The 27,780-nt window shown below is 62.7% G+C and overlaps 1 protein-coding gene across 1 annotated transcript; it reads left to right on the plus strand.

Moving 5' to 3' along the window:
- Nucleotides 1–10,999: 10,999 nt before the first annotated feature.
- On the plus strand, nucleotides 11,000–27,064 carry ACOT11 (acyl-CoA thioesterase 11; the record flags this gene model as incomplete). Its single annotated transcript, XM_082002866.1, has 17 exons — nucleotides 11,000–11,022; nucleotides 15,381–15,456; nucleotides 16,984–17,182; nucleotides 18,270–18,339; nucleotides 21,577–21,637; nucleotides 21,872–21,973; nucleotides 22,509–22,644; nucleotides 22,923–23,079; nucleotides 23,436–23,555; nucleotides 23,641–23,785; nucleotides 24,721–24,776; nucleotides 24,905–24,971; nucleotides 25,043–25,126; nucleotides 25,239–25,372; nucleotides 25,691–25,822; nucleotides 25,899–26,025; nucleotides 26,129–27,064. The coding sequence occupies 17 exons, from the start codon at nucleotides 11,000–11,002 to the stop codon at nucleotides 26,282–26,284; spliced, it is 1,845 nt and encodes a 614-aa protein (XP_081858992.1). The 3' UTR covers nucleotides 26,285–27,064.
- Nucleotides 27,065–27,780: the final 716 nt, after the last annotated feature.

The raw sequence follows: 27,780 nt of genomic DNA on the forward strand, positions 1-27,780 counted from the left end.
CCCATGCGGGACGCGGGACGCCGCTCCCCAGCTTTCCCCGGCAGCCGCGGGGAGGGCTGGGACACGGTGCTGCGTTCCCGGAGCTGGCGCTCCCGGGGTTTTAACTCTGCGGGTCCCCGTGGTTGCAGAGGAGACAAACAGGTAGACGGCTCAAAGGCAGAAAGCGCCAAAGACAACGGCCGGGGAGCGGGACTTCCCTGTCTGAGGAGCACGGACGACTTGCGAGCCCCAAACTCGCGCTCCGGGGTGTGGCTGGACTCCCAAGGAACGGGGCGGGCTGCCCAAAGGCAAACCCCAAAATGCCAGACCCCGGGGTCCCCCTGCAGCCCTGACAAAGTGTCCCCTCTGCCCACCTCCTGCCAGTGCCAGCTGCCCCAGGCCAGCCTGGTCCTCCTGGTGTGCACCTCCCTTGCCGCTAGCCTACCTCTCCTTGCACGGGACATTTTGCAATTAAATTATCCCCTCCCCGAGCAGACCAGCATGCAGAAGCTGCGGTCCTGCCCCGCGCGGTGGCACGGTGATAACCCCCAGGCTGGCTCCCACCGGTGACGGTGGCATTGTCATGCTGGGCTGTCTGTGTCTGGCCCTGCCCGTTCCCGGTGGCTGGGCGCCGGCGGCAGCTACGCGGGGCAGGGCAGGGCGTGGGGTGAGGATGCTGCAGGGGGTTGCATATGAGTGCTGCCCATAGGTCTCCTATGGCAATGGTGTAGCAGAGACTCTCCTGGGGGGTCCCAGCAGAGCTGCGGGTGCCTGCGGACCCTGCAGACAATGGGGTGGTGCCTGTCTTGGGGTCTCCTCGATCATCCCACGGGGGATGTGCTACCCACCGCCCGTTCTCCAGCGAAGGGTCGCAGCCTTGCCGGGGGTAGCAGCGGTTGTCAACTGCCTCGGGGGACAGGCAGGCCCCCACTGCACCGACTAAGTACCTGCAGTTCAGCGTCAGGGGTTTCCTTAAGCCCTGCCCTCGGCGAGGAGCGGTTTGGGTGGGGAGCGGGCGCCTGGCCGGCATTACGGGACCTAAACCCAGCTCTGCCAGGTCCGGTCTCCAGCCTGCTTACTCCGCCGGGGCAGTGCCTTTGGGTGCTCTCGCTCCTGTTCCTTCTCCGGCGGAGTCCCTTATCTGTCCCCTCGTCCATCTGCCCCCACCCGATAGCGCTGCCGGCAGCGCCCCGAGCCAGCCGCCCCCGCCAGCGCCCTGCAACGGGCGGGAGCGTCTCTCTGGCTCCGCTTTCCCGGGATGCTTCACGGAGCTGGCCGGAGGGTGACTTTGGGTTCCAGAGCAGACGTCCCCCCCCTGCCGCCGCCAACCCCACGGGTGCTTCCGCCGCGGGGTGGCGGGTGCCGGGTGCACGCGTGGAGCTGTAAATCTGCCGCAAGCGTGGTGGCGGGACGCGTGTTTATTTTAGCAGCCTTATTGTAGGTAAAAAGCTGCTGCACGGTGTGCCCCTGTCCAACTCACCCCGCTGCCCACGGGGGGTTCCTCTGCTTCTCCCGGGAGCTTTCTGGGAGAAGGGAAGAGCTCAGGAGCTGGAGGGGATGCTCCCCAGGCAGCAGCCTGCCGTAGCAGCCCCCGTCCTGCAGGACGCTCCCCTTTCCAGCACCCTCCCAGGTTTCAAAACCAGCCTTCGCTGCTCAGCGGCCTTGCCCTGGCTCTGCTGGGACACCCGGCCGCGCGAGCCCGACGCCTGCGGCACCGGGCTGGCCGAGCGCCGGCCGGGCCGCGGGCCGCGCGTCCCTGCACACCCCCGTGCCGCGCTGAGCTCCCCTTGTCTTAACTCAGAAAAAAAAAGCGCCTTTCCACCAGGCCCGTGCTTTCCTGGCTCGCACCTTCGCTCTGTCGCACGGAAACGCTGTGACCGGCTCTCCCCCTCCGACCTTCGGCGGGGAGCCGCCTCCCCCGCCTGCTTTCACCTTCGCTGTTTCGAGCGCCTTCTCTTCCTTCTCCCTCTGAGCGCTCGTCGTTTGTGTCCAGCCCGCGCGACTTGCTGACCCAGCACTCCTGCCCGCTCCTCCAGCCGCTTCGCCTCCGCATGTAACGCGCCTCCACCATCTTCCCCAGGAAGGACGTGCAGAGCGGGGTCACGGTGCTGCATCGGGGGCCGTGACCGCGCGGGGGTCCCCGTGCACCGCCCCACGCGCCGCCCGGAGCCCCACACTGGGGTTTTCCTCGCCGTCCACCCCAGTACTTGGCCCAGTCACCTCCAGGGATGGGGGAAACCCCAAAATACCTAACCAGGGAGCTGCCTGCAGGACAGCGATGGTGCCCGGCCGTGCCTGCCGCCGTGCCGGCTGGCTCGCTGGCCCCGGGGACCTTCGCACTGAGCCAGGCTCAGCGCTCAGGCTGCCCGCAGCCTCCTCGCATCCGTGCCCTGGCTGCTGCCGGACGCGTGGGGATGGTGCCTCCCTCTGCCCCAAAGTCTCTCGTCCTGCCGCAAGCGCTGCTTGTGCCCGGGGCGCAGCCTCCGCGGCTCCGCCGTGCCCCCAGGCTGCCCACGGCCACCGCCGGCAGCCCACCCGGCGAGAAACGCGCGAGCCATCGCGCCAGACCCAGCCGAAGCCTCTCCCGTTTTCATCGGCGGGGACGGGGGCTGCTCGCCGCAGGGCCTCGTTAGCTTAAGGAATGAGTTTCAGAGCTGGGCTCTCGGATGAGTTTTGGGCATACAGCAAACTCTTTGTGAGTGCCAGGCTGGGACACAGTCTCGGTGTCTCGGAAAAGCCTCATCTTCTGGTTTCTGAGCGAAATAATAACCAAGCCAGCAGATTCTCATAAAGGAAATCAGCGAAGACAACTACTTTTATATGTGCGCTTAAGTATTTAGGTCAGTATTTTTAGAATAAATAGCCGTGGGTTGGTTCCTATCTTTTCACTTTCATTTTTCACACTTCAGCTCCATTTTCCCGAATCTGGATATACTGAAGCAGCAATCGGGTTTTTTCAAAGCGCTCACACCTACCGGCGCGCTGACCTCGCCGGCTCCCGTTTCTCCACCGGCTCCTCTGGGCTTTTCTTCTCCCCTGAGCTCTCGGCACCATTAGGGGCTGAACCCGGCCCCCTCCTCCTTAAAGATTTCCCCGAGAGCGGGGGCGAGGGGAGGGAGGGACGGGCTGCGGGGGGGTCTGCCCTGCAATGGGGTGGGGAGCTTTGCTGGTCTGAGCTGGGACGAGGGGCGCAGGCGTGCGTGGCCGTGGCCCACGATGGACGCGTGGGGCTCCGGGCACGGCCCCAATCCTGCCCCCAGCGCCAGCCGGTCCCTTCCCGGGCCAGGAAGAGCCCGGCCGCGAGCTGGGCGTTGCACCCTGCAGCCTGCTATTAAAAGCAAACCATCTAGAAGAGTCCTTCGGCGCGAAAGCGGCTTTTAAAGGAAACATTGGCAGCCTCGTTTGGCTGCCACGGCGCCCGCTCTGCTAACGGCCTCCAAAATTAGAAGAGGCTCAGAAACTTGGGATGGATGTTACTGCTGCAGAGCGGGGAGGGGGAACGAGGGGGAGGCTTGAGCCCGCTCAGCTCCAGCTGCTCTTCCCCAGAAACCGGGATCCCGCTCCACCGCCCGCCGATACAACGTTTTTTTGGGGCGGGGGCGGGAGGACAAGTTCACCGCTGGGAACGGAGCACGGGGAGCAGCGCCCAGCCGGCGTGGAGATCCCGGGCGCGCACGTGCGGCTGGAAAAAGCAGCGATCGCCGCCGTGCTAAACGCGCTCCGCGGGAGCGACGGAGATGTGCCAAAGCCATCTTAGCCTAAAAATTAGGACTTAGATCCTCATAAACATGCTGCGGATGGGAAACGAGCCGTCGGCTTTCTACGGCGTGGGTGAGCAGGGAGCTCACCCCGGCGATGCTCCATCCCCGCGAGCTGGGGCGGCCGGGGGCCGTGGGGCACGTCCCTCCTGGTCCCCAGGGCTGGGGCCAGGCTCCTGCCCGCCCTGCATCGCTCCTGGGGGAGTTTATCCCGAAATAAAGCCCTCCTCCTTCCTGGCTGAACGGCCACTTCACCTCCAAGAGTTATTCACAGATAAACTCCATAAATTTGGGGGACAGCCATTTTATCACTCCTGGCAGCTCTGCACATTGCCTGCCACAAGGTGAAGCCAAGGGAGCTGGGCAGGAGTGGAAAACCAGCTCCCGGGAGGGCGGGAGCGTGGGAGCGCCCGGCTCTGCTGCGGGGCAGCCAGGGCCACGGGACGGCCGAATCCTGCCCCGGCTCCCGCTGCCCGCCTGGAGTTTCTGGGGCTTTGTTCGATGCAGGGAGGCGCGAGAGCAGGAAACCTCCTCCTCTGCCTTGCCTCCATGGATGATTTATTTCGACGTGCAACTCCAGCCTGTTTTGCTGCATCACTCCAGGCGCTTCATTGCCTCTGGCCTGGGCTGGCGACATCCCCGCACCCAGCTCCTGCCGCCGGGGCTTGTGGCCGTACCAAACTGCTCCCAGGCTCGGGCGGTTACCTGGCCTTTCCTGACCTCCTTGCCAGCTCCCTTTCCCCCGGCCCCTTCCCTGAGCTGTCAGAGCGTCGCCGCCCGCCAGCCCGTCCCTGCCCGCCGGCTCCCACCCGGGGCCGCTGAGGATGCCCGTCCCTGGGGAGAATGCACTGGGACTATTCTGCTGGAACACGGCCTGTCGAAATAAATAAGTAACAAAAAAAAAAAAATCCATCCTTAATTTTGCCCCGCGCTTACAAAGACGCGTGGGTCTACTCATCAGCTAACGTTAGGCTGCAACGCCCCGCGAGCTCCAGAGGCGACGTGGCCCTTGCCGTCCCGGCCGGGCACGCACCCGTGCAGGCTGCATTCCCGCACGGCACGCTGCGCCGCAGGCCCGTCCGCGGGACCGTCCTCCCACCCCGCACCGCTGCCGGCAGTCCGGATTTTGGACGTTCATTTTGACCAAACTATAGATCTTTTATTTCCAGGTTGCCGCCAGCCCCGGTATTCCCTTTTCCCATGGGAAAACCAAATCTCAGGGTGTGGTGACTGCTGGAGATGCTGGAGATGCTGAGGAAGACAGGCGAGGGGCTCCCAGCAGACTGGGGGACCACATGCTCCCCGTGCCCCCCCCGAAAATAACTCCTCCATTTCTGGAGCGCAAAGCAGCCATCGCGAGGGGCCGGATTTGGTGTCTAAAATGTCCCTGTCTTCTAATAAGGCTTTTTTTTTGTGGGTTTTTTTCCCCCAGACGGGCTAGCAGGAGGAAACCCCTCCTCGGCTGGGCGAGATTTCCACACCTCAGCGGCGGTGCCGAGCGCTCTGCATGGCTCGCATCCAAATGAACGCGGCGCAGGCAAGCGGGCGGCGGGTGCCGCCACCCGCCTCCTCTCCCACCCCGGCCCCTCGCCCCGGAGCCGCCGATGTTTTTCGGCAGGAGTCATTCGCCCGCCTTGGGGTTGGGGTTTCTGGGTCCCGCGGGAGCCGCGGCGTTCGGGTTTCCTGTTTACCCGCGCAGCTGTGCCGGCGGTTGGAGGGAGGTTGGCGTGCGTTAGCCGCGACGCCGAAACATCACCGGTGCCGTAACCGGCTCCTTGGCCGGCGCGGAGTTCAAGGCCTTCCCCAAGGCCGGCTCCTCGGCTGCGGGCTTGGAAAAACCCGGCCAGTGGAAGGCCTTTTATGAGCAAGAAAGTAGCAGCAATCTGCTGGTAGATGCTGTATGCGCGTAATTAATTAAATTGCATAATTAATAACATTGCATTATTTATAAAGGGCTGGGGGGAGGTCCTCGTCATAAGCAAGGGGCGAGTGCCACCCTAGACCGGCAGCGCAGGGGGAAGCAGAGGCGAAGCCCTGCGCTGCCTGTACCCGAAGTCCCCACGGCCCTGGGCACGGTCACGCGTGGGAGTGCACTCCCTTGGGGTACGCCGCATTTCCCTTCCCTCCCACACCACCCCCCCCGACTGGCGCCGCGGCCTGCGGGCGTGGGCAGCACAGGCAGAGTGCGGGCAGGGCGCGGGGCAGGCTGCAGGCAGGGGGGCAGAGGGGCGGGGGGGGACACGACAGTGAGGCGGGGGCGGGGGGCAGTGGGCCGGGGGGGGGCAGTGGGGCCGCCCCCCCGCCCAGCAGCGCGGCGCCGCGCGGGGCGGGGCGCGGAAGGGGCCTCTTGAAACTGCCGCGCGCTGATTGGCGGAGCGCTCGCCCCGCCCCCTCCTCCTCTCTCCCCCACCCCCCTTCCCCCGCGTAGGGGCCCGGGGGTGCCGGAGGGCTCCGTCCCCCCGCCCCCGGCCCCGGCCCCCTCGGCGGGCGGGCCGCAGCCGCCGGAAGGCCGCGCCTGTGCGCCCGGGCGGGGCGGGGCGGGGCGGGGCGCCGAGCCGGGGCGGCCGCGGGCAGCGCGGAGGGGGGGACGGGGAGGGCGCAGCGCGCCCGCTCGGAGCAACGGCGCCCCCTGGCGGCGCGCGGCGGCGCGGCCGGCGCCGGTACCTCACGGACACCCCCCTCGCCCGTGGGCCCCCTCGGGGGTGTCCCTGTGCCCGTGTGCCCCCCGTGCTCAGTGCCTGTGTGCCCACGGGTGTCCTGCGCCGGCGTGCCCCCCCAGGGTGTCCCGGTGTCCGTGGACCCCCGAGGTGTCCCTGTCCTGCGGGACCTCCAGACCCGTCCCTGTCCTCATGCACCCCCGGGTACCCTTGTCCCCACAGACCCTCTGGGACTGTCCCTGTCCCCAGGTACCCTCGGCTGTCCCTGTCCCTGCAACCCCCCGGGACTCTCCCTGCCCCTGTGGACCCCCGGGGCTGTCCCTGTCCTCACGGGCCCCCCGGCAGCCCCTGCCCAGACGGGCCGCCAGCAGCAGGCCTGTTCCTTGGCACCTCCCAAACCTTCTCCAGAAGGTCCTGCTTCTGCTGACCTTCGCTCACGCGCCCCAGGGAGCCGCGGGTGCTTCGCATCCCCGTCACTGCACGCGGCGCTGGTGCCCCACGTCACGCGCTGTCCCGTTTGCCGACCAGCGTTCAAACCAACCACGCTTGCTCTGAGCTTTACCGTTTGAATTAAAACCAAAATAAACCCCACGGCGAGACAGAGCCCAGCTTAGCCTAACGGCACACGGCCTCCCTCCTCCTCTCCGTCGCGGGGCGGGTGAGCCGGCCTTAGGAAATTAAGTAAATACCAATGGAGGAGTTGAAAAATAGGTTACCTTGTAATTGAATTTTTTTGCCTGCAGCTAAAGAAAAATTAGCCTTCCTGCTATCTTGTGCAGCCTGTGTGTTTGAGCACTTGCTGGGGTGTGTAATAGCTGAGCGGGTGGCGTGACAGCTCCCTGGCCCAGCCCTTCCAGCCGCCTCACTTCTGAGCTCTGGCTTTTTTTTTCCCCCTTTCCTCTGCTTTTAAACTCCAGGCGCTGCCAGGGAAATCCAGAGCTTTGACAGCTCGGAGGAGCCAAGAACAAGGACTCCTGGCAGAGCGATGCGGCCCCGACCCCGCACCAGGAGCTGGGGGAGAGCCCGTCTCCAGGAGAGACCCCCGCTCGCGTGGTGCCGTCATCGCCCCGTCCCATCGCCCCATCCCATCGCCCCGTCCTGCGGCGGGTGCTGCCGCAGCCGCCCCGGGGTAGCAGAGGCTGTCGGGGTGGGAGGGTGGTTCGGGGCAGAGGACCCCAAGTGCCAGACGCCGGGCGGCTGCGGGGGGTCGTCCTCCCATGCCCAGGGGGATGTGGGACCCCCAGCCTGGCTGGCGGTGCGGCCGTGGCGCGGCTCTCCTCCCCGGTGCTGCAGCGGCTCCTGATGCAGCAAGGCGACATGGGGGTTTGATTTATTAAGCCGGTGCATTAGCGTCGTTCTTTTTCCCCCCTTTTCCATAACGAGCCCATTGCTTAGCGGTGCCTGCTGTGCCGCCCTCCCTTCTCCCCATCGGCACCTGCGTTTTGGGGGGCATTTCCCAGGGAGATGGGTACCTGCAGCCCAACCTTGGGTACCGCGCCGTTGTCCTGCAGAGTGGGAGACGCCCCTGGCCCCTCGGAGACAGGACTGCCTCGAGCACCAGCCCCCCACCCCTGCTACCCGCTCGGGGCGTGGGATCGCCTGCGCAAACCCTCCCGGGGGCCGTGCCTCCAGACGCCGTGGGTGCTGAGCGTGGGCGGCTGCGTGGCCGGGGGGCTCACGAGTGATGGGTGTGTCCCGTGGTGGGGAGCGGGGTCCCTGCTAGAGGCACACGGAGCAGCCTGGGGCACCCCAAAAGCACCTCCAAGCCCCCGGCATCGTGGTGTCCCCGCCGGCAGCAAGTCGAGGGCTGGGTGGGGGTGTCTCTCCCGGCTGCTTGGCTCGGTCTCCGCCAGCCCCGTCCCCGCTGCGGGTCTCACTTCTGGCCTCGCGGGGCTGCTGGGGTCAGCGCGGCTGCGCAGGTACCGCGTCGGCGCTCGCCGCCGTCCCCTTAATAGCCAAGAAAACCTGAGTTTCAGCAAAAACCTGACTTATGCCACAGCCCCTTTCTCCCGCTGCCGAGCCAGCGAGCAGTTTATCCTCCCAACCACTCCAAGAAGCGGTGAAAACAATAGGTCACCTTTCCCCCCTCCCTCGCTCGGCAGTAATTAATGGTTTAATTAACGCCCACAACATCCAATTCCCATTGCTTTGCAAGAGCAGCCTCCATGGCCGGGGCCTCACTGCGCACCCCGCAGTAACCGGGGGTGGAAGGGGTTAGCCAGGGAGCCGGCGGGAGCTGCCGGTTGGAGACCGCCCATCTGGCCACGCTTCCATCCGAAGCTGGGAACTTCTCCTCCTCCGGAGCAGCTTTCCTCAGCCTGCTTTGCTTTTGCACGGGCTTGTTTACAGTGCGGCAGCTTTTATGGCTGAGGGAAGAAGCCAGGCGCCATGCGCGCACACTACGCACGGCCCTCGTTATTTACTCTTAACGATTTTACAGTATTTTAACACTAGTCCCCGAGAAATTTTAGTTGTCCCAAGGAGAATAGCTGCTTGTAACCGCTTGCTAATTACAAGTATGAATGTCAATTAATTCATTTAGCTAATTTTCCACTCTCTGAGCATCACGCACCAAAGAACTGTAAAAGACGGGCATATGGTGGTGGATCAGAAGGAAGAAGCCGGTGCCGGCGCGCGCTCGCCGGGCGGCCAGGGACGGGCACGCGCTCGCCGGGTGTGCCGGCGTGGCGGGGCGAGGGGATGCAGGCAGCGCGAGAATGCGGCCGCTGCAAGCCGTAATTACAGCATTATGCTAATTGGGCCTGGAAAACATCGACCCTTTCCTTGCAACTTTTGTTTGGAGGCTTGAGCGAGGGCCAAGCGCCCAAGGTGTTTCTAACTGTGCTGTTCCCTCCGACATGGAGGGGGGGAAGAATCATTTTCCTTGCATCGAGCAAACCTCTTGATCCTAATCGCTGGTGGCAGAAACAAACAGTCCTAAAGAGGGAGGGAGAGATCCCGACGAGCCTCCGGGCTAAAGGTGGGGAGATCCGCTGGAGGATGCTTGCTGCAATCTGGCCACCCGTGAGCCTTGCAGGGCACCTGGGCTGCTACAGGGGGGTAGAAAATCATCTTGGTGAAAAATAATCATCTTTTCTGCCCCCAAAAAAGGAAAATGTTTTAAAGGAAATGTTCTTTTCTGAAACGGTCAATCACATCTGGCTGTGCAGACTCTACCTGGAAGGCACGGAAGCGGTTGTGGGGGGGAGCGGGGCGGACGCCCCCTCCCCGCGCTCAGAAAGCCGATGAAGAATCGCAGATTTTGTATCAGCCGCTGAGCAGCGAATGCTCAGCGGGGTTAAAGTCCTCAGTCAAAGCAGGACAGCAGCCTTCTTCCGGAGGGAATCTCCGTCACGGTGCTCGGATCAATCACCCGCTGCAGCGGTGATCCATCCCCCAAAGGCTCCTAACCCTCGGGGGGCAAGCATCGCCTCGGGCTGGGCCACTGGCTCCATCCTTGCCTAGCCCGCGGGCACCGAGGTGTCCCGCCTCAACTCCATCTGGGTCTAGGATTTTGATCAGCATTTCCCATGTCCAGCCTAAAATTTGGGTCGCTGAGGCCCCAGCGCTGCAGGTACTGATGCTCGGTGCCCACCACAAAGCATTTGCTCTGTTCCAGTGCTTCGTTATTCTTATTTACCAAGGAAAGTGGGGCCTTATTTCCTGTTAAATTAGTTTAATTATTTCACCGCTGGCTTTCCAACGGCAACACTTCTGCTGCCTCCGCTTGTGAGGAGCTTTGATCAGACTCGTGTACGTCAATTACCGAGATTCACTTATAAAAGCACGTAAATAAAATACAAATAGAACGACATCTCCCCCAAAAACCCGATAGGCTGTATTGTTAACGTGCTGACACGCAATTTGCATTTTATTTCCTTGTTAAAAAAAAAAAGGTTTTTATTATAAGCGCTGTTAGAGGTGCTTCAAAGGCAGCCGGGCCAGGGAGCGGCTGCGCGGAGTGCAGCGGCTTGGGAGAAGTTTGCGGAGGCTTTGCCGGCCGGCGAGCCCGGCGCCGGCGCCTGCAGCTCCGGGGAAAAATCCCATATTTTCAGGCACGTTTAACTGACCTGGTGCTGATGCGGTGCCGTCGGGACCGAGCGGCCTGGGGGAGGCAGCCAGGCACCCCCGTGCCCCTCGCTGGGGAAGTGGGGGGGAGAAGAGGGGGTGATGTGTGGGGCTGGGGAGGGGACCCAGGACCCCGTCCCAGGGGTTGCTGACCGGGGAGGGACGGGAGGAAAACCGCGGGGCCCTGCTCCACGGAGCTGTTGGCAGCGTGCCGGTGCCTGCCGCTCCCTGGCCCTGCCGCCGCGCTCCCCGGGCCTGCCGCCGGCCCGGCACGTTCGCTCCTGCAGCGTAGCATCGGCCAACGTGCAAGCTGCCAGAGCGCCGGCCATTTTCCAGGCAAGAACGGATTTGCCAAGCGCTACCTTAAGAAAAGTTATGCGTGGCTATTTTTAAGGAAGCGGGAGGGGGTGTGCGTTGGCCCCGTCCCAGGGCCCCGCGCCAGCCCCGGCCTCGACGCCCGCGCCCGGTGCCGGCCGCGCGCGCAGGTGTCCGGACGCTTCTCCTCCGAGCCAGCCATTGCCTCGCCGCAGCCCGCAAATGCTCAGCTTCTTCTGGCTGAGGTGAGGGCCCGGGGGTGGGCGGGGGGCGGCGGGCCGGGGGCCAGGGCACCCCAGGGTGGGTGAGCAGCAGCCGGCACCCGCCGCCGCCGTGGGGTCCTCCATGCCCTGCGGTGGAGCGGTGGCTTGTCCTGGCTTGCGCAGGCGCGGGCCGGCTCCGCCGGGGGGAGGATGTGGGGTGAAAGCCCCTTGTGCCCCCCCCCCCCGCTCCCCTGGGCGATGCCCTCTTGCCCTTGGGGTTTGCAGCTCCATCGTGGCGGGCACCGGAGGCTCGTGGCAGCGGGAGAGAGCCGGCAACACCAACCCTCACCCCGCCGGCCTTTCTGGGTGTGCCGGGAGGGATGCTGGGGGGGTTTGGCTTGAATCAGCCTTTTTTCATTTAAAAGGGAGGGGGGCAGATATTTGGGAAGCGTGAGCACAGGGCTGCTGGGAACGCCGGCGTCGTGGGGAGGGCAGAGGGATGCGCCGGGGCTGGCTGGGGCAGCGTGGGTGGCCGGATATGGGGTGGGTGGCATGACACGGTGGTGGTCCCTGCCCTGGTGGTCTCAACTGCAGCGGTCACCAGGTTTGAGACCACTGCAGTCGAGACCACCAGGGTGGAGACCACTTGTACCACCATGGTCTCCCCTGTGGTGGTCTCAGCCATGGTGGTCTCAGCCATGGTGGTCTCAGTCATGGTGGTCTCAGCTGCAGTGATCTCCACTATGGTGGTCTCCAACTTGGTGGTCTTGACCATGGTGGTCCCAACCCTGGTGGTCTCGGTGCTGTGGCAGTCTCCTCCCCGGGAAAGCCGTGGGCGGCAGGGCGAAGGTGCCTGGGCTGGGCGATGCTGTTGGGTGTCCCCACGCTTGTGGATTCCGGCCCGGGCAGTGTTTGCAGCCGTAATGGGGAGACGCGCGGCTTCGCCCTCCCCCGGGCTGGAGGGAGCAGTGCCAGGGGACCTTTGTCCTCGGGGACGCTCCCTGGGGGCACTTCGCCCCTGAGCCGACACACCGGCACCAGCCGTCCCGGGAGCCTCCCGGGAGCCGTGGAGAGCGGCTGGGCAGGGGCATGGATGGGGCTGGGGGCTGCGAGCATGGCCAGGGCTGGGCGTGCTTCACCCCGTGCTGAACTGAGGGGTGCAGAGGGACGCGAGAGGGCTGGAGGAGCCCCCGCTGCGCTCACCCGGAGAGAAGGTTTCCCATGGGTGGTGGATGTAAAACCATCAGCCGCTTGTAATGGGAGTCATCCTCGTGGCCCCCCGCTGCCTTTGGCCCTTGGTGTGCGCTTTCCTGGCCCCATGCCTTGCTTTGCTCCATGAAACCCTAGGGAAAGCATGACGCGTGGTCCCAAAAATACCACTCGCAGGGCGCCCTGGCCTTTATTCCAGGCCGTCTGTCCTCCTGGGGTCCCGCCGGGATGTGCCACAGGGAGCTGCTGCGTTTCCTCACCGTGCCGTGACCCGGCGATTCAGTCCCTCTCGTCCCACCATCCTGACGGCCCCACAAAGGAGCTGGCACCCCATACCCCAAACCCGAGCAAGCGCTGTGGGTCTCATCCCGGGGACCCTGCTCCTTGTCTGCGGGCGTGGGGTGATGGAGCTGAGCTGGGCTGGGCGTCTCCGCCGCTGCTCGCTGGTGGGGGTCCCGCGGAGGGGGCATCTCCCCTTGCACAAAACCTGCCCGTCCCATCCCCGGGAGCACTGGGGCTTTGCCGCTGCCGGCAGTGGGACTGGCGGGCTGGGTCTCGGGGGAAGGAGAGCCCTCACTGCCCTGTCGAGATGGCAGAATTTCCCAAAGTAGGTCAGGTTAATTTTTTAACGCGTGCAGATTTGCTTGTTACCATGGATATTGCTCAATTATACACCAATAATCCCCCATGAGAACTTCATTGTCGCCGCTTTCCTCCCCCCTCGCCCCTCTTTTTTCCTTTAAATATTCCCAGGGAGGGAAGCATGTGTCGAGGGGCTGGGGTGGGGGTAGGAGACGAGAGCTGGGCGAGGGAAAACGGGGGTTAGGCGTTCGGGAGGCGGCCATGGGGTGGTGGGAGAGCTCTGGAGGGCAGGCAGGGGTGGCTCGAGGCATGGGGCTGCCCCACTTTGCCCAGAGCATCCCACAGCCCAGCACCCAGGAGCCCTGCCCCGGCTTCATCCTCATTGCTCCCTCCCATCTGCTGCTTGGGGGTGGCTAAAGCAAACACCCCGCTTCCAGTGGGCTCAAGGATTTGGGGGAACGACCGCACTCTTTCATCCCCATCCGGCAGCGTCCCAGGGACTGCAGGACCCAAAAGGGCTTGCGATGGAGGTTCCCCGAGGCTGATGGTCCCCCAGGGATTTTCCAAGAGGCCAGCACCCAGTTTGGCAGCAGAGACCATCCCTGGAGCTGGTGGGTGCTTTGTTGCTGTGGGCCAGCCCCCGCCAGGGTATAGGAGAGCAGTGGGGTGCTGTACGGTCCCTCTCCCCCAGCATTCGTGGAACCATTGGGGTGTCTCCCCCTCTGCGCCGCCCCCCCGCTTTGCTCTGCGGGTTCCTTATGCCTTCAGCAGCGCAGGAAGTGAGTGTGGCGGGAGAAAAATACACTGCTGGAAGGTTTTTTTTCCTAACGCAAACTTTTTTTTGGGAGGGGTAGAAGTGGGTCACTCGAGGGGTGACAGAGTAAGAGCATCATCGCCTGGGTACTGCATCCCGTTGCCATGGTGACCCGAGGGCTGCAACAGTCAACAGCTTTAAAAATGTGACAGTTGAGTGAGGCTGAAGATTTTAATGAGGACAGACACTTGCTCGCGTAGTTTCGATAACCAAATACTCTATAAATACCCACCGGCTGAACGGTTCCGGGTCTCTGGAGCGCGTTTGCGACGTGTGGCCGGGGCGCTCCCCTTCCCCGGGCAGAGCCCTGCGCTCCAGGGTGGGAGCGTGGGCTGGGGCCGCCTCGGAAATAGCAGAGCGGGGATGGATGCAAAGCAGACAGCTCTTTCTTTTTTTTCTCCATCCTGCTAACCCAACCCAGGGACAAGGTGACACGATTGCAGAGCCAGGAACAGGTTTGGGTTTCCAAGGTACGGCCCGAGCCACATGCCCTCCGGTGTTGGCCGCCGTGGCCGTGGGGCATGACAGGGCCACCCCTGGCCACCGCCTTGTGCCTGCGATAAAGCAAACCCGGGGAGCAAACCCAGCTTGCTAAACAGGAGAGTAACTCTTGCACTGGGCTCTTGCAGGGCTGGGAGAGCCTAAGCGAGCCCCCAAGCCTCAGCAGCAAGCCTGGAGAAGTGGTGGGGCTGGGGCCAGCAAAGCCCGCTGCTGCCGAGGCAGGCGCTGGGGAAGGCTTTGAAAGGCCCTGTGTCCATGGGTGCTCCGAGCACCCTCGTTTTGTCCCGACCACAACGGGTGCGTGCCGTGCGATGCCCCAACACCGGCTCCCGCAAAGGGCTGACAGTGCAAGAGGCAAATCTGCAGCTTCCACTTTTTTGACCCTGTGCCAAAATTGGTCAGTCCCGCGCCTTGGGGAAGGAGCTGCCGCCTCTGGAAGCCTGGCTGGACTGGTGCGGGATGTTTGCCGGGAGGGCAGTGGGCACGCCAAGGGCCCATCAGTGGTGTGTTTAAAAGCAAACTGTAAAGATAAAGCCTCTTCCACCTGTTTTTGCTGCAGCTCCCGCGCTGCCTTTCCTTGCCATGCCACCACCGCGTCCAGCCGGGACGTGGTTGCAGTGCATGTGGCTGGGGAGCCCGCGGGCACCCAAGGGCACACAATGCCCTTGGGGGATGCCAGGGCTTCACAGGCGGAGGGGCCGGTGCAGGGGACAGTGCCGGCCATGGGCACTTCCCATTTGCTGCCCCCGGTACCACCCGCACACAGCGTGAGTCCTGCCCGCTGCCAAAAATATGCTCCCGGCTGTCTTGTGACCGCGGCGGTGTCACCACACCGGCCGGGGGAGCTTCAAGACACAGCCCTCTGTCACGTGTAGCAACACGGAAAGTATTAACACAGCGTCACTGACCGACGGTTGGGCCACGGCACCGCGCCCTGGGCTCGGTCCAGCACCCCAAAATAGCCGGGAGCCTTTCCATCACAACCGGTGAGCGCCGGACCTGACCCCCGGGGAATGGCAGGCGTGAGCCAGGCCCGGGTCTGCTCTTCTCCGTTTCGGCTCCGGCAGCCCCCCTGATAGGTGCTGGCGAGGGGCTGGTGGTGTGGGCAGGGACGTCAGCGTGGGGCACGGGGACAGGGTGTGACAACCCGCTGCGCAGGCGGTTGCGGCAGACGGCGGCTCTGGGGCACCTGCCACACACGCTGCCTCGTCCCTGCCGCGGGACGGCCGTGGGCGTCCTCTGCTCCCGGCTCTGCCGGTCCTGCCGTAACCGGAGCCACTCTTCTCCTTTCCAGGTGTCTCTTAAAAATGGTCAAGGAGAATATTGTAGTCCCTGAAGAGATCTTGACCTTCTGTTGCAATGGCCTCCAGGTACCCTCCGTGCCGTGCAACTAACCCCGGGGCTGCCTGTTGTGCTGGCGGCTACTAACCAAGGCTGTGCCGGGCAGATGCCACCCCGTGCCGGGAGCTGCTCCCGGCCCCACACCAGCCCTGGTTGCATCCGCTCCCCACGCATTCCCCATCAGCATCCCCGGCCTCTTGCTGGCTACCATGGGGTCAGGGCTGTTTCCATGGGGTGCCGGCTTTCTCCCTAAAATTTAGAGACAGCAAGCGCCAGGAAAATGAACGGCGAGAGCTCCAGCCAGGCTGGCTGCTCGCTTTGCAGCAGGCAGCTTTGGAGCTCTTTGCATCGCTGGCCCCGAGCCTGCCGGCTTCCCAAAATAGCTCCGTGGTATTCATGTGGGCACCTCGGCACGCTGGGAAACAGCCCGGGAGGTTCGCAAAGGGGTTCCGGAGCCCGCTGGAGGGGCTCCGGCGGCCGGGGTCAGTCTCGCTGTGGGACGGGGAGGCCCTTGGCTGTAAGCTTGGCTTGCCGCATTCGCCGCGTCTCTGCTGAGCCGAGGTTTGTGCCGTTCCTGGGATGTCATGTACCGGTAGCTATGGAAACAGAGGTTAGACCCGCTAGAGGAAAATACTATTCCGAGAGGCGGTGAGCCCGAGGCAGTTGGGAAAGCTTCATTTTCAGCATAAACCCGTCTTTAAAGAGAGGCGGGCAAACCAAAGGGCAAAGCGGCTGCGGCAACGGAGCTCTCGCAACAAGTGCTGTGAACGGGAGCCACAGTGGGCGCAGAAAGCGGAAGGAAGGGCTGTGACGAAGCCCAGACGGCTCCTCGTGTCTCCTCAACTACTCACCGGGCTAACTGAGTTCACCCCTTGTGTAACGCGGCTCACTTGACGTCTAATCAGCTCTTTTTTTTTGGCGGCACAGTCGCAATACCGGCCTCGCTCTTCCCACCCGCCTCGCGCCGGGGCGGCAGGCACGGGCGGCTCGGTGCCCAGCAAACTGCGAAGTCCAGAAGGACTGTATTTAACTTAATTAATTAATTAATTAATTAATTGCAAACAACCCCAAACCGAGGGTACTTTCCCCTCCCCTCTGCTTGCACCAGCCAGGAAAAACTGCTTTTGGTGTTTCCTTGGGCAAAGAGGAGTGTTGGTGGGAAGTGTGGAGCATCGCTGCGTGCCCAGCCCCAGGAACAAGCCCTGGGGGCACAAAACCACCAGCAAAGCTGTCGGGGGAGCAAAATTCCTTCTCAGGGAATTGAGTGGCTTTGGGAGGGGGTTTTGCAAGGTTTTCAGGAGGAAACAGAGGGGTTGGGTGATAAATGGCCTGGAAACCTGCAATGGTCACCCACGAGCTCTTTTTAGAAGGATTTTTTCCTTTTGGCTGCAGGTATCACATCTTTGGCGAGGGCCAGGTGGGTTTTGGTGGTGCCTGGGGCCGTGCAGGGCTGGAGGGTCCCACCGGCCCGGCGTGGGGAGGGGGGCTGTGTGGGTCACTGTTTCTTGGGCGATTTTTCTCCCTTTCGGGTAAAAAGGAGCTCTTGTCCTCCGCAGGGCTCGACCTCTCCGCCGCGCGCCCGGGAGCCAGGGGAGCGGGAGGAGGTGGCGAGGGCCATGGCGAGCCCCTCGCCCGCCCGCAACCCCACCGAGGTGCAGATGAGCCAGCTGGTGCTGCCCTGCCACACCAACCACCGCGGCGAGCTCAGCACCGGCCAGCTGCTCAAGTGGATCGACACGGCCGCCTGCCTCTCTGGTAAGCCATCCTCTGCCGCCGGAGCCTTCATCCCGCTGGGCCGGGAGGGAAGGGGCCTGGCGACATCCCCAGGAAACGGCTCGTCGGCGGCGTGCCCGGTGGTCCAGTGCCGTTCCTCGGAGCTGACACCAGCTGGGGACCCATGTCGTGCCATTTTGCTGAGTAATTAGAGAGCATGCGTGCTTGCTTGGGGACAGATCAAAATCGACGCCTGCTTCTTCCCAAACGCTGCCCTTTTCCTTGCCCGGTGTGTAGAGCATGGCGAGACCAGGCTAGTGACGTCCCCTGCGTCCCGGCAGTGGCCGGAGCGCTCTGCCAGATGGGGCTGGGCTCCTCCGCTCAGCAAGAATCACAGAATCACAGAATCACTAGGTTGGAAAGGACCTTCAAGATCATCAAATCCAATCATTAATCCAGCGCCACCATGTTCCCTAAACCATGTCCTGAAGTGCCACATCCACATGTTTTTTGAACACTTCCAGTGATGGCGACTCCACCACCTCCCTGGGCAGCCTGTTCCAATGCCTGACCACCCTCTCAGTGAAGAAGTTTTTCCTAATATCCAAAGAAGCAATGGAGCTCACTGGATCGGCCACCCTACCATGCATGCTGCAGGGGAGGTTGTGGCAGGACAACGGGAGCAATTTTGCAGTTCGATGAGGTTCCCAGGGCAATTTTGCAGTGTGAGGTTGCCGGAGTCCCAAGGGAAAGCCAGACAGGCAGGGTGGCTTTAAAATATTTGCTGTGTATGGGGAGATGGTATCAGCTGCCTGCGCATCCCCGCAGCGGCTGAAAGCATCAAGGGAAGGCAGAGAGCAGGGCAACATGCCTCCTAGTTACAACATACCCTCCAAACCCTTAAAACACCTGCAAACCCGTGGTGCTACAGGGTGGAGAACCCCCAAACCCCACTCTGATCCCCTGCAAGCGCAGCAGGCGGGCGCGAGCAGGGAAGGGGACGCCAGCCGGGGTTTCACTGGTGCCACCAGCCCCGAGGCAGCGGCAGTGGGGCAGAGGAGCACACGTGCTCCTCACATGCTCGATGTGTTGCTGCAGGTTGCTGATGCAGTTTGTTTTTCCTTTCCAGCCGAGAGACACGCTGGCTGCCCGTGTGTCACGGCTTCCATGGACGATATCTATTTTGAGCATACCATTAGGTAAATACTCCGCTCTCCAGCCGGGCGTGTGTGGGGATGGGGTTTTCCCGTCTGCCGGGTGCCGTGTGGATGGTGGGGCTGGAGCCAGGGCAGGGAGCAGCGTGCTCGGGAGGGGAGGAGATGCGGTGGCAGCGCCAGGCTCGTGGCGCAGCAGGGGCTTGAGGCTCCGGGTCCGCTGCGGGGCTGCGGGCTGGCTGTCCGCTCTGATTTATCCGCTGTCTGGCCACTGGGGAGCTCCTGCTGGGTTGGCTTCCTGGTATTTCCCCCGACCCCAGCTCCTCCCTGGCTTTGTTCAAGAGGCAGCTCTCACTTAGTGCTCTGGAAAACTTAAATCTTGCAAATTGTGCCCCTGTAGCAGCCGTGTGGGTGGCTGGCGTGCGGCGGAGCTCCCCCACCCAACGGGCACTGGAGGGAGTGGGACCTACTTGAGGATCACGTTGTGAGATGCGTCAGGCTGAGCTTCGCCCGGCCCGAATCCCGAGCTTGTCCCGGCACCCCCGTGGGCACTGCCGCAGCAGAGGTGCCCACCCCGCCGCGCACGGGCCCCTGGACCACCCCGTTGCAGGGGAAAACATAAGCATTCCCACCAGGCGCCCAAGGTGGTCTCCTCCCTTACCACCCCCCCGGTAAGCCCAGGTGCTGCCACCCACCTTACTCGTCCTCAGAGCCCCCATACGCCCCCATGCAGGGAGGTGCCCGTCTGCTCACCCCCTGGGTACCATCTCAGGGGGCTCCACGGGTGTTTTGGCGCAGGGTTTTGGCACACCTACACAGGTGCCCACAGGGCCCGATGGCAGGGCTGCCTGTGTGCCGGCAGAGGGGTTTTTGGCACCCCCGTCCCCCGGGGACCTGCTGGCCAAAGGCCAGCTTGGCCAAGCAAGCCGTGCCGTACAGGACCCTCTGCCTAGCAGCTACCCGCCACGCAGGTCTGCCCATTGAGGGCAGAGACCAGCTGTGGGTGCCCAGGGCTGGCATCGGGGCCCCGAGCTGTTGGCTGATTTCTTTGGTGTTGGAAAGTCTGACTCGCTCTTGGGTTTCACCATCATCCCCAGGAAATGTTCAACTCCCACTTTCTCCATCGCCCGTCAGATGCCACGGTGCTGGTGGGTCAGCAAGTCGGTGGCAGAGGCTGGGGTGCCCGTCAGGTGGCACCGTCAGGGTCAATGCCCTGCACCCAGCAGGCTCAGCGGGTGCCATGCCCAACACCACGTGGCTCTGGCTCCTGGGGCAGCTTTGTCCAGGAGGCTTTTCCCTGTGGGTTTTGGAGGCGGGAGGAAGGACCTGAGTCCCACTCCAGAGCATTAAATCAAGACCTGCAAGGCATTCACCCCCCCTCAGGGGTGAGCCGGGCACCGCTCCAAGGGGTCAGGGAATTTGTGCCGCTCCTGGCTCAGGTCCTGCTTGCTGTGGTCCAGCTTAACGCTCCGAGCGAGGGGCCTGGCAGGGATTTCCCACCGCGCTGTTCGAAGGCAGAAGAGCTTTGGGTGACGTTTGCTGTCTGCCCTCCTCCTCGCCCGCCTGTTTGTTCTTTCTGCCACCCTCCCATCGTGAGGGAGAGGCAGGGAAGATCTCTAGGTGCTTGGGGACACAGGGGAGACCCCAAAACATCACTGACTTAAAAACTCACCAGCTGGGCATCAGATGCTCCCCATCCCTCAGCCCTGCTGCTTGGAAGCACAGCCTCCCGGGAGGATTGCACGTGCCCTTCAGCCGGGGTCTGTGTGGCTTTTATGGCACCGGCTTGTACCGTTCGATAAGGAGAGAGAAGATGAAGTATTTTGGGGACTGCAATATAGACAGCCTGGGCTGCCAACGCGCGTGCCCGGACCCCTGCCCTCGCACGCCCCTCGTCGCAAACCCAGCCGGAGCGTCCGCACGACCACTTCCATCGCCTCTAACCCTCTCCCTCCATCTTGCTTTCTCTTTCCGCACCAGCCAGCTGTATATAAACCCTGCTGGGCAGCGGGACGGGAAGAGCGGTGTCTGGTACGGACGTTTGCAGCCCTAGAGCAGCCGGCCTAACGCAGCGCTGCCGTGAGTTGGGAGCATTAACCCCACTGACGCAGCACGGCCTGGGAGGTGCGCGGAGGCTGCTCACGTAACCCCGCTAACGTTTCGGCATGCTGCAGCGGGCGCAGGGTTGCCGCTGGGCCCGGGGTCCGTGCCGGGGGATGGCCGGAGGCACCGTCCCAGCCCCACGCCGCTCCTCCTCCAGCCAGAGCCAACGTGCAAAGCGTGTCATGTAGCCGGGAGGTTTATGGTCGTTCGAAGCCGGAAGCCGTGCGTGGGGGCAGGGGGGAAGTTATGGTGCTGAAGCACACGCTGACTCTTCCTCACTTCTGGTTTTGAGGGGTGCAAACCTGTGGTGGTGGTCCTAGGGTTTATTTTTCCATGGAGTTTTCTAGCATTGGTCTTTTTTAGGGAATGAGGAATAGTCTTGATTTAATAATGCATTTGGTAAAGACTCTGTTTGCTGTCGGTATCGCCAACAAGCTGCATTTGCTCATTTTGTCGGTACCAGTCTGGAGTAGTTTAGGCTGCAGAGCTGAAGCTGTCTGTGTGTTTACTCTGAAGCCTACTGAAGGCACAGAGGAGAGCTCCTGGACTCTGCAAGCAGCAATTTGCTGCCAACAGATGTTTCATGTGAGAGATGGTGCAAAATGCCCTTGGCCGGATCCTGCCTCCTGCCATCTCCCAGTATCCCAAGGTGTCCGTTGCTGGGAGGCCCTGGAAAGAGAAGGAATGGGAGCAATCAAGGTGCCTGCAGCTTTGGGGCTGCTGCTGCCACCGGCCGAGGGCCCGTGGGGAGGCCTCATGGGTGCCCCCATTGTGCAGGACAGCGCATGCGAGGCTGGAGGAGCCGTTTGCTCTGGCAGGAGCGTGCATGCCCGCATGGCGGGGGTGCCGAGCAAGCCTCGGGCACCTCTGCACCCCACAGGTGTCCTGGCAGCACCCCAGACCTGGGGACCAGTTTGCATGCAGCTGCTCGGGGGTGAAATCTCACTGCCAGGCTGGACACCCGTGGGCTCCCATGGCTGAGTGTGGCTGTCTCCACGTCCTGCTGGCCATCCCGGCATGTCCTCACTGTCCCAGGCAGCCGCTGCCGCAGCGGGCAGCGAGCCGTAACGCCACAGCAGCTCGGCGGGGAGCTGCTCGGCTCCGGGATGCGTGCTGTATGGCTGCGGGCCGTCATCCCCCGGTAACGCCCCTGCGCTGTCTCCTCTTTCTGTTTTTCAGCGTTGGGCAAGTCGTCAACATCAAAGCCAAAGTGAACCGAGCCTTTAACTCCAGCATGGAGGTTGGTGTGACCCCCCGCTGCCTTCACCCCCCACCCCTGCACCTATTCCCCTCGCCGTGCGCCCGTTCTGGCCAGCCGCGCGCGCCCGTTCACCATGGCCAGATGGAAAACACCCAAATCCTCCCGCGGTTTCCATCTTTGACCCCACATGTCGGTCCCCTCCTGCTGTGCTTGGCGGGATGTGGGTCCCCGGGGAGCAGAGCCGGCTCTCAGGGGTGCTGTGCCCCCTCCCAGGTGGGCATCCAGGTGAGCTACGAGGACCTGTGCAGCGGGAGGCATTGCAGCATCTGCAAGGCGTACGCCACCTTCGTGGCGCAGGGCCCCTTCGGCAGCAAGGTGAGCGGCGGCCGGCGGCTACGGGGGCTCAGTCAGCCCCTGCGCAAGGGCAGCGAGGAAATGGCCTCTTTGGGGAGACCCAGGCTGGACTGGGCTGGGCTTTCCACCACGGCATGTGCCATTGCTTCATGGCTACCTGCACACGATTGGGTTAGCGCTGCCTTATCCCGTGTGTGTGGGGTGCACGGTGGGGTGCTGGGCGCTCGCCCCGCTCTGGGCACCTGCCCGCGGCTGCCGTCCCCTCCTCTGTGTCTGGCGAGGGCAGGGACGTACCTCCCCGCCGGCGCTGCGGGGCGGCTCCTTGGCACCGGTGCCCATGCCTGCTCTGTGCCACCTCCTGGGGGATCCCCATCCGTCTGAAGGAGCCGTTTGCCCTCTGCCCCTCCATGAGCATCTATAATATAACCCGGGAGGAGCGTGGCTGTCTCTGACGCGCGTATGGTGGGGCGTACGGTGCTACAGGAGCACATGCCAGCGCCCGAGGGAGCCCTGCCTTCTGCAGTGGGGCGGCACCCGGCCCATGTCCCTTTTGCAGGTGAAGCTGAAGCCACTGACCCCGCAGACGGAGGAGGAGAAGATAGAGCATAGCATCGCTGCCGAGCGCCGCCGCATGCGGCTGGTCCACAAGGACACCCTGAAGGACCTCCTCACCCGCAGCCCCTGTGAAACCGGTACCATGTTCTGCAGCCCGCTCTTCCAGCCCCAAAATAGCCCTGACACCCACTGGTGACATCCTCCTTCCTCGGCAGGATGCTGGGTGTGGGTTAAGAGTGGTTTGGGGATGCCCTGGCCATGGAGGGGGTGATCAGCCCCACTATCCCGCACTCCCAAGCTGGGAGGTGTGGGGGGGTTGATGCAGTGGGAGGGCGGCCGTGGGGAGAGGAGGTGAGGGCTGGTGGGACGCCGGCAGCGAGCCGGCACGCTGAGCCCCATTCTTCCCCCGCGGCAGAGCTGGAGACACGGGATGACAGCGCAGCAGTGCCGGCGGCGAAGACACGGGTGGAAAGCGTGGAGCTGGTGCTGCCTCCGCACGCCAACCATCAGGGCAACACCTTTGGTGGGCAGATCATGGCCTGGATGGAGAACGTGGCCACCATCGCAGCCAGGTGCCCCAACTGGGATTTGGGGGGGGATGGCATGCCCAGAGGGGACGGACAGCCAGAGCAGTGTCTGTCCGGGTCAGGCCACAGCCGGGTTGTAGGGACCCTCCAAAGGGATGGTCCCCAGCATGTCACCCTTGGGTGTTGCCATACAGGGAGTCCCATGGGTGCACAGCCTTGGAGGACCCCGGGGAAGGGTTCACACTCACCACACTCTACTCATTGTCCCTTCTCATGGGTGGTTTTGGCAGTTAAAAACCAGGGGTGATGGGTTTTGGGGTCTCCTCAGCTCTGGCTGGGCTGAGGAGGGTGTGTGGGGCTGCCAGGGTGCCACAGCTGGGGGTAACGCCTGCCCCCTGCAGCCGGCTGTGCCATGCCCACCCCACCCTGCGGGCCATCGAGATGTTCCACTTTCGGGGACCGTCCCAAGTTGGGGACCGCCTGGTGCTCAAAGCCATCGTCAACAACGCCTTCAAAAACAGGTGGGTGCTGGTGGTGGGGGCTTCCCATCCCACCCTCCCATGGCCATCTGCACCCTCACCCTTTCTTCTCTCCCCCTGCCCCCAGCATGGAGGTGGGGGTCTCCGCCGAGGCGTACGGCCAGGAGATGTCTGTCAGCCGAAGGCACATCAACAGTGCCTTCATGACCTTCGTGGTGCTGGACGAGGAGGGCCGGCCCCGCACCCTGCCTATGGTGGCACCTGAGCTGGGGGTAAGGATGGGCAGGGCTGGCTTCTCCCCGCCACGGTGGCACAGGACCCCCGGGAATCCTGCTTAGCCCTGAAAGGCTCTCAGATTCACGGCAAAACATGTGCAGTCTTATGATGGTGGAAATCAAATTGCTCAACAGCAAGTGAATTAAATTGATTGCTCAGTATAACTAATAATAAAATAAACTACTTTTCCTGTGCAGAGATGGAGACATATTAACCATGCAAGGCTTAGCAGAATATTGCCTGCAAGTTCAAGCTCATCTTTTCTATAATTTAGGGGAAAGAATGCAAACCTCTTAGGTTGTTTTTACCTTTCAAAGCATCTTGATCCATAATTTGCTGGGATCCAAATATTTAAGATAATCTGCCATGTGAGCATGGCAGGGAAGCAAGCACCTGCATGTCTTGGGGTACATTGCGAGCGAGCGACAGCGTCACCTTCCCCTTGGCTGAACCATGCCCACCTATTTGATTTTCTGATGCCGTGAAACTACAACTCTTCTCCCACCCTGCAGGCGAGCATCTCACGGCTGGAGCTGGGCTCCCTGAAACCTCCTTTCCACCTGCTTTAAAGCACTGTCCTATTGCTTTCTTTGAAACAGGCTGCTTTTTTTGGGGTTTTATTTCCCCGGGAGGGGACGTTTGCAGTGCTAGAGGACGTGATTTGTGTTTCAGCGGCTGTTTGCAGCTCTGCAGCCGCAGAGAGGGCTTTTTCCTAATGTGCCGATGCCTGTCACTTGATCACAGTGAGCGGGAGCGATGCCGAAATAGCTCTCAGTTAATCACTAACCACCGCTGCCAGCGTAGCTGGGGCAGCAGCCGGTGACCGCAGGGGCTTTTCACTGCTGAACGTTTTGCCCACTCCCAGAAAGACATCTGGGGTTTTTTTCCCCTCCTTTTCCTGTTAACCTAATATGCTTTTCCCATTTATCAGGATGGAGAGAGGAGGTACAGAGAAGCCAGTGCTAGGAAAAAAATTCGGCTGGACCGGTGAGCGGAAAAAGCAAGTGGGATGCGGGGATGGAGGGAGAGGGAGAGGCGGGCTCGGCACTGGGGTACAGGGACAGTCTGCGCGTGGTTTGTGTCCCACTGTAAGGGAAACTGTTCCTTTCCTGCAGAAAATACGTCGTCTCCTGCAAACAGACCGAGGTGCCGCTCTCCGTGCCCTGGGACCAAAGCAACAAGGTAGGGTGCTGCCCCACGGGGCCGCTGCCTCCTGCCCCCTTCCTGCCCCTGACGTGCTGCCCCCACCCCAGGTTTATCTGAGCTACAACAACGTCTCTGCGCTGAAGACGCTCGTAGCCAAAGCCAACTGGGCACTCGCCAGAGAAAAGGAAAAGGTACTAAATGCTGCCCCATCCCCCTGAGCTGCTTCTTGCCCCCAAAGCGTGGGCGTCCCGGGGGCTCGGCGGTGGCTGAACGCGTCCCAGCCCGTGCCCCGTGCTCCCCAAGGTGCGGATGTACACGCTGGAGGAGGACAAGTTCCTCTCCTTCCGCATCGAGATGGTGGTCCACATCTCTGCCGGCCAAGCCTTCGCCCTGCTCTCCGACCTGCGGCGCCGGCACGAGTGGGATAGCCACTACGCGTGAGTGCTGCGGGGCTTCCGGGGGCACCTGGCCCTTTCCAAAACCCACACCCTTACACTGAAGGCTTGTTGATGAACGTCTCTCTGGGCTTTCCTGGGAGCAAGTGGGTTGCCCCGGAGCCATGACCACTGCTAGAGTCCTTTCACCACGCGCCCACGTCCCGGCTCCACCTGGGCTGATGGCTGCACCTTGCTGCAGAAAACACTTATTTCAGTACCCCAAAACATTTTGGGTATGGTGGTGGGCTGTAAATGTGTAAGCCCCAGACCCGGGGGCCACAGCGGGGTTTCTCTGACCGGTCCCCTCCCGCCTCGCAGGAGCGCCGAGCTCGTCCAGCAAGTAGATGACGACGACATGATCTACCACGTGGTGAGCCAGACGCTCAGCCGCGAGAACAAGCCGCAGGACTTCGTCATCCTGGCATCCCGACGGAAACCCTGCAGCAAGGGGTAACCGTCCCTGTCCCCGACCCCCTGCTCCCCGCCAGCCAGGCTGCGCCGGCTCACCGGGCTCTCTCCTCCCCAGGGACCCCTACGTGGTGGCCTTTCGGTCGGTGACGCTGCCCACCCACCCTGCCAGCGCCTGCTTCACGCGGGGGGAAACGCTCTGCTCCGGCTTCTGCATTTGGCCGGAGTCGGAGGAGATGAGCAAGGTGGGATGCCGCAGCCGTGCCGCGGGGCCGTGCTGCCCGCACCCCGTCGGGGAGGCTCGCCCATCCCCACATGCCCCTACTAACCACCTCCTGTGCCTCGCAGGTGGCTTACTACAACCAGGCCACGCCGGGGTACCTCAACTACGTCACCACCAACGTGGCGGGACTGTCCTCCAACTTCTGCGCCACCTTCGAAGCCTGCGAGCAGTTCCTGCTGAAGAACAAGGAGGACCTGATCATGCGGCTGCAGGACCTTTAGAGCTGCGGCATCCCTGCTGACAGACGGACAGACAGACGAGGGGGCACCTTGGTGGTGGAAGGGGACATGGGATGGTGGCACCCAGACCTTGCCTCCCCGGGGGCTTTGGCCTGAGCGAGGTCCCAGGGGCTGGGGTGGAGGGGTGTGACAGTACCACCCCTTGCACAGATGTGTCATGTCTTCTCTTCTGCTTCCCTTTTTTTTTTTTTTATTTAGAAATTTTATAAGCTGATGTACAGGACTTGGTTTTCTAGTTCACTTAACGCTACTTGAATCTTTATATGATCCAAAGTCTTCCTAAATTAGACTTTTTTTTTTTTACTATTTCTTTATGGGGGAAACCAGTTCCCTCTGAGGCAGCAAAGGCAAAGAGGGGGCAGTGATGGGGGGAGGGTGCCGTACCCCTCCCTGGGTGCAGGGGCAGCCAGCGGAGCCTCCCGCTCCCCCCGCAGCTGCCTGGTGCTGCTCCTCTTCCTGGGCAGGGCTGGAAAACAGCCCCTGCTCCCGCCGGGCTGAAATCCCCCCCGTGGGGCTGTGGAAGGAGCGGCAATAGAAGTGCATTAAAAGGAAAAATATCTGCATATAATGTCTGCTCCGGGGGTTTGCTGTGCGGCTGCCTGGCCAGTGAGCATGGGGTGGGGGTCCTGCACCCGTAGCACAGGTGCCATTTCCCTGAGCAAGGAGGGGGACGGGGCTGCCCAGGGCCACTGTTAGCCACCACCCGAGAGCTGCAGCCCGGTGCCGGTGCTGCCCGGGCTCTCAGGTGGGTGCGAGGGGTCCTTTGAGGCAGGACGGTGCCTTGCAGAAAGGGGGGGTGTCAGCCAGCGCTCTGTGCGAGTGGCTTTTGGGCACCAAGACCTTGAGCCCCCAGATTGCCTCAGGGGCACTGAAAAAACGAAAAAAAGACAAACCCAAACCTTGTTTCCCTAAGTCTGAGCAAGGCTGCTGAGGACACAGATAGATGCCGAAGCTCAGAGCCTCAAAGGCTTCGATGCCGTCCCTAATTGCCCCGAGCACTAATGTGGGGGTTCTTCCCCCCCGCGGCTTCGACAGCAGCACGGAGCTGTTTGGCAGATGTTTGCAGCAGCAGAGGATGGGGTTAGGACCGTTGCAAAGACCTTGCTGCCAACCTGCTTCTCCCCGAGACTCTCCGGGGAAGCCCCCGGAGCCGCACAGGTGACGGCGTGGCAGTGGCACATCCGCCACACCCCAGGGCACACCCGCCCTCAGCCGCAGGCCCGCTGCCAGCCCCTCACAGGCTTTGCTGGGTCACGTAGCCAGAGGTTTCCCGATGGCGTTGAGGTTTTTGAGAGGCTTGCTGCCTGCTGGGATGGGAACGAGCCCCGGGAGCCCCTTGGGCATGCAGAGCTGCGGGCGAGGCTGGCTCCACGTGGCCCCGGGGCAGCAGCCGTGCCCTTGCCTTGGCCGGCAGAGCCCCCGTGCGCTTAACCCTGAGCGGAGCTGAACCCTGCTGCTGCGCTCGGCGTAAGATGAGG

This window comes from Phaethon aethereus, assembly GCF_964289735.1.
Source record: "Phaethon aethereus genome assembly, chromosome: 8".
In the NCBI taxonomy this organism is placed as follows: Eukaryota; Metazoa; Chordata; class Aves; order Phaethontiformes; family Phaethontidae; genus Phaethon; species Phaethon aethereus.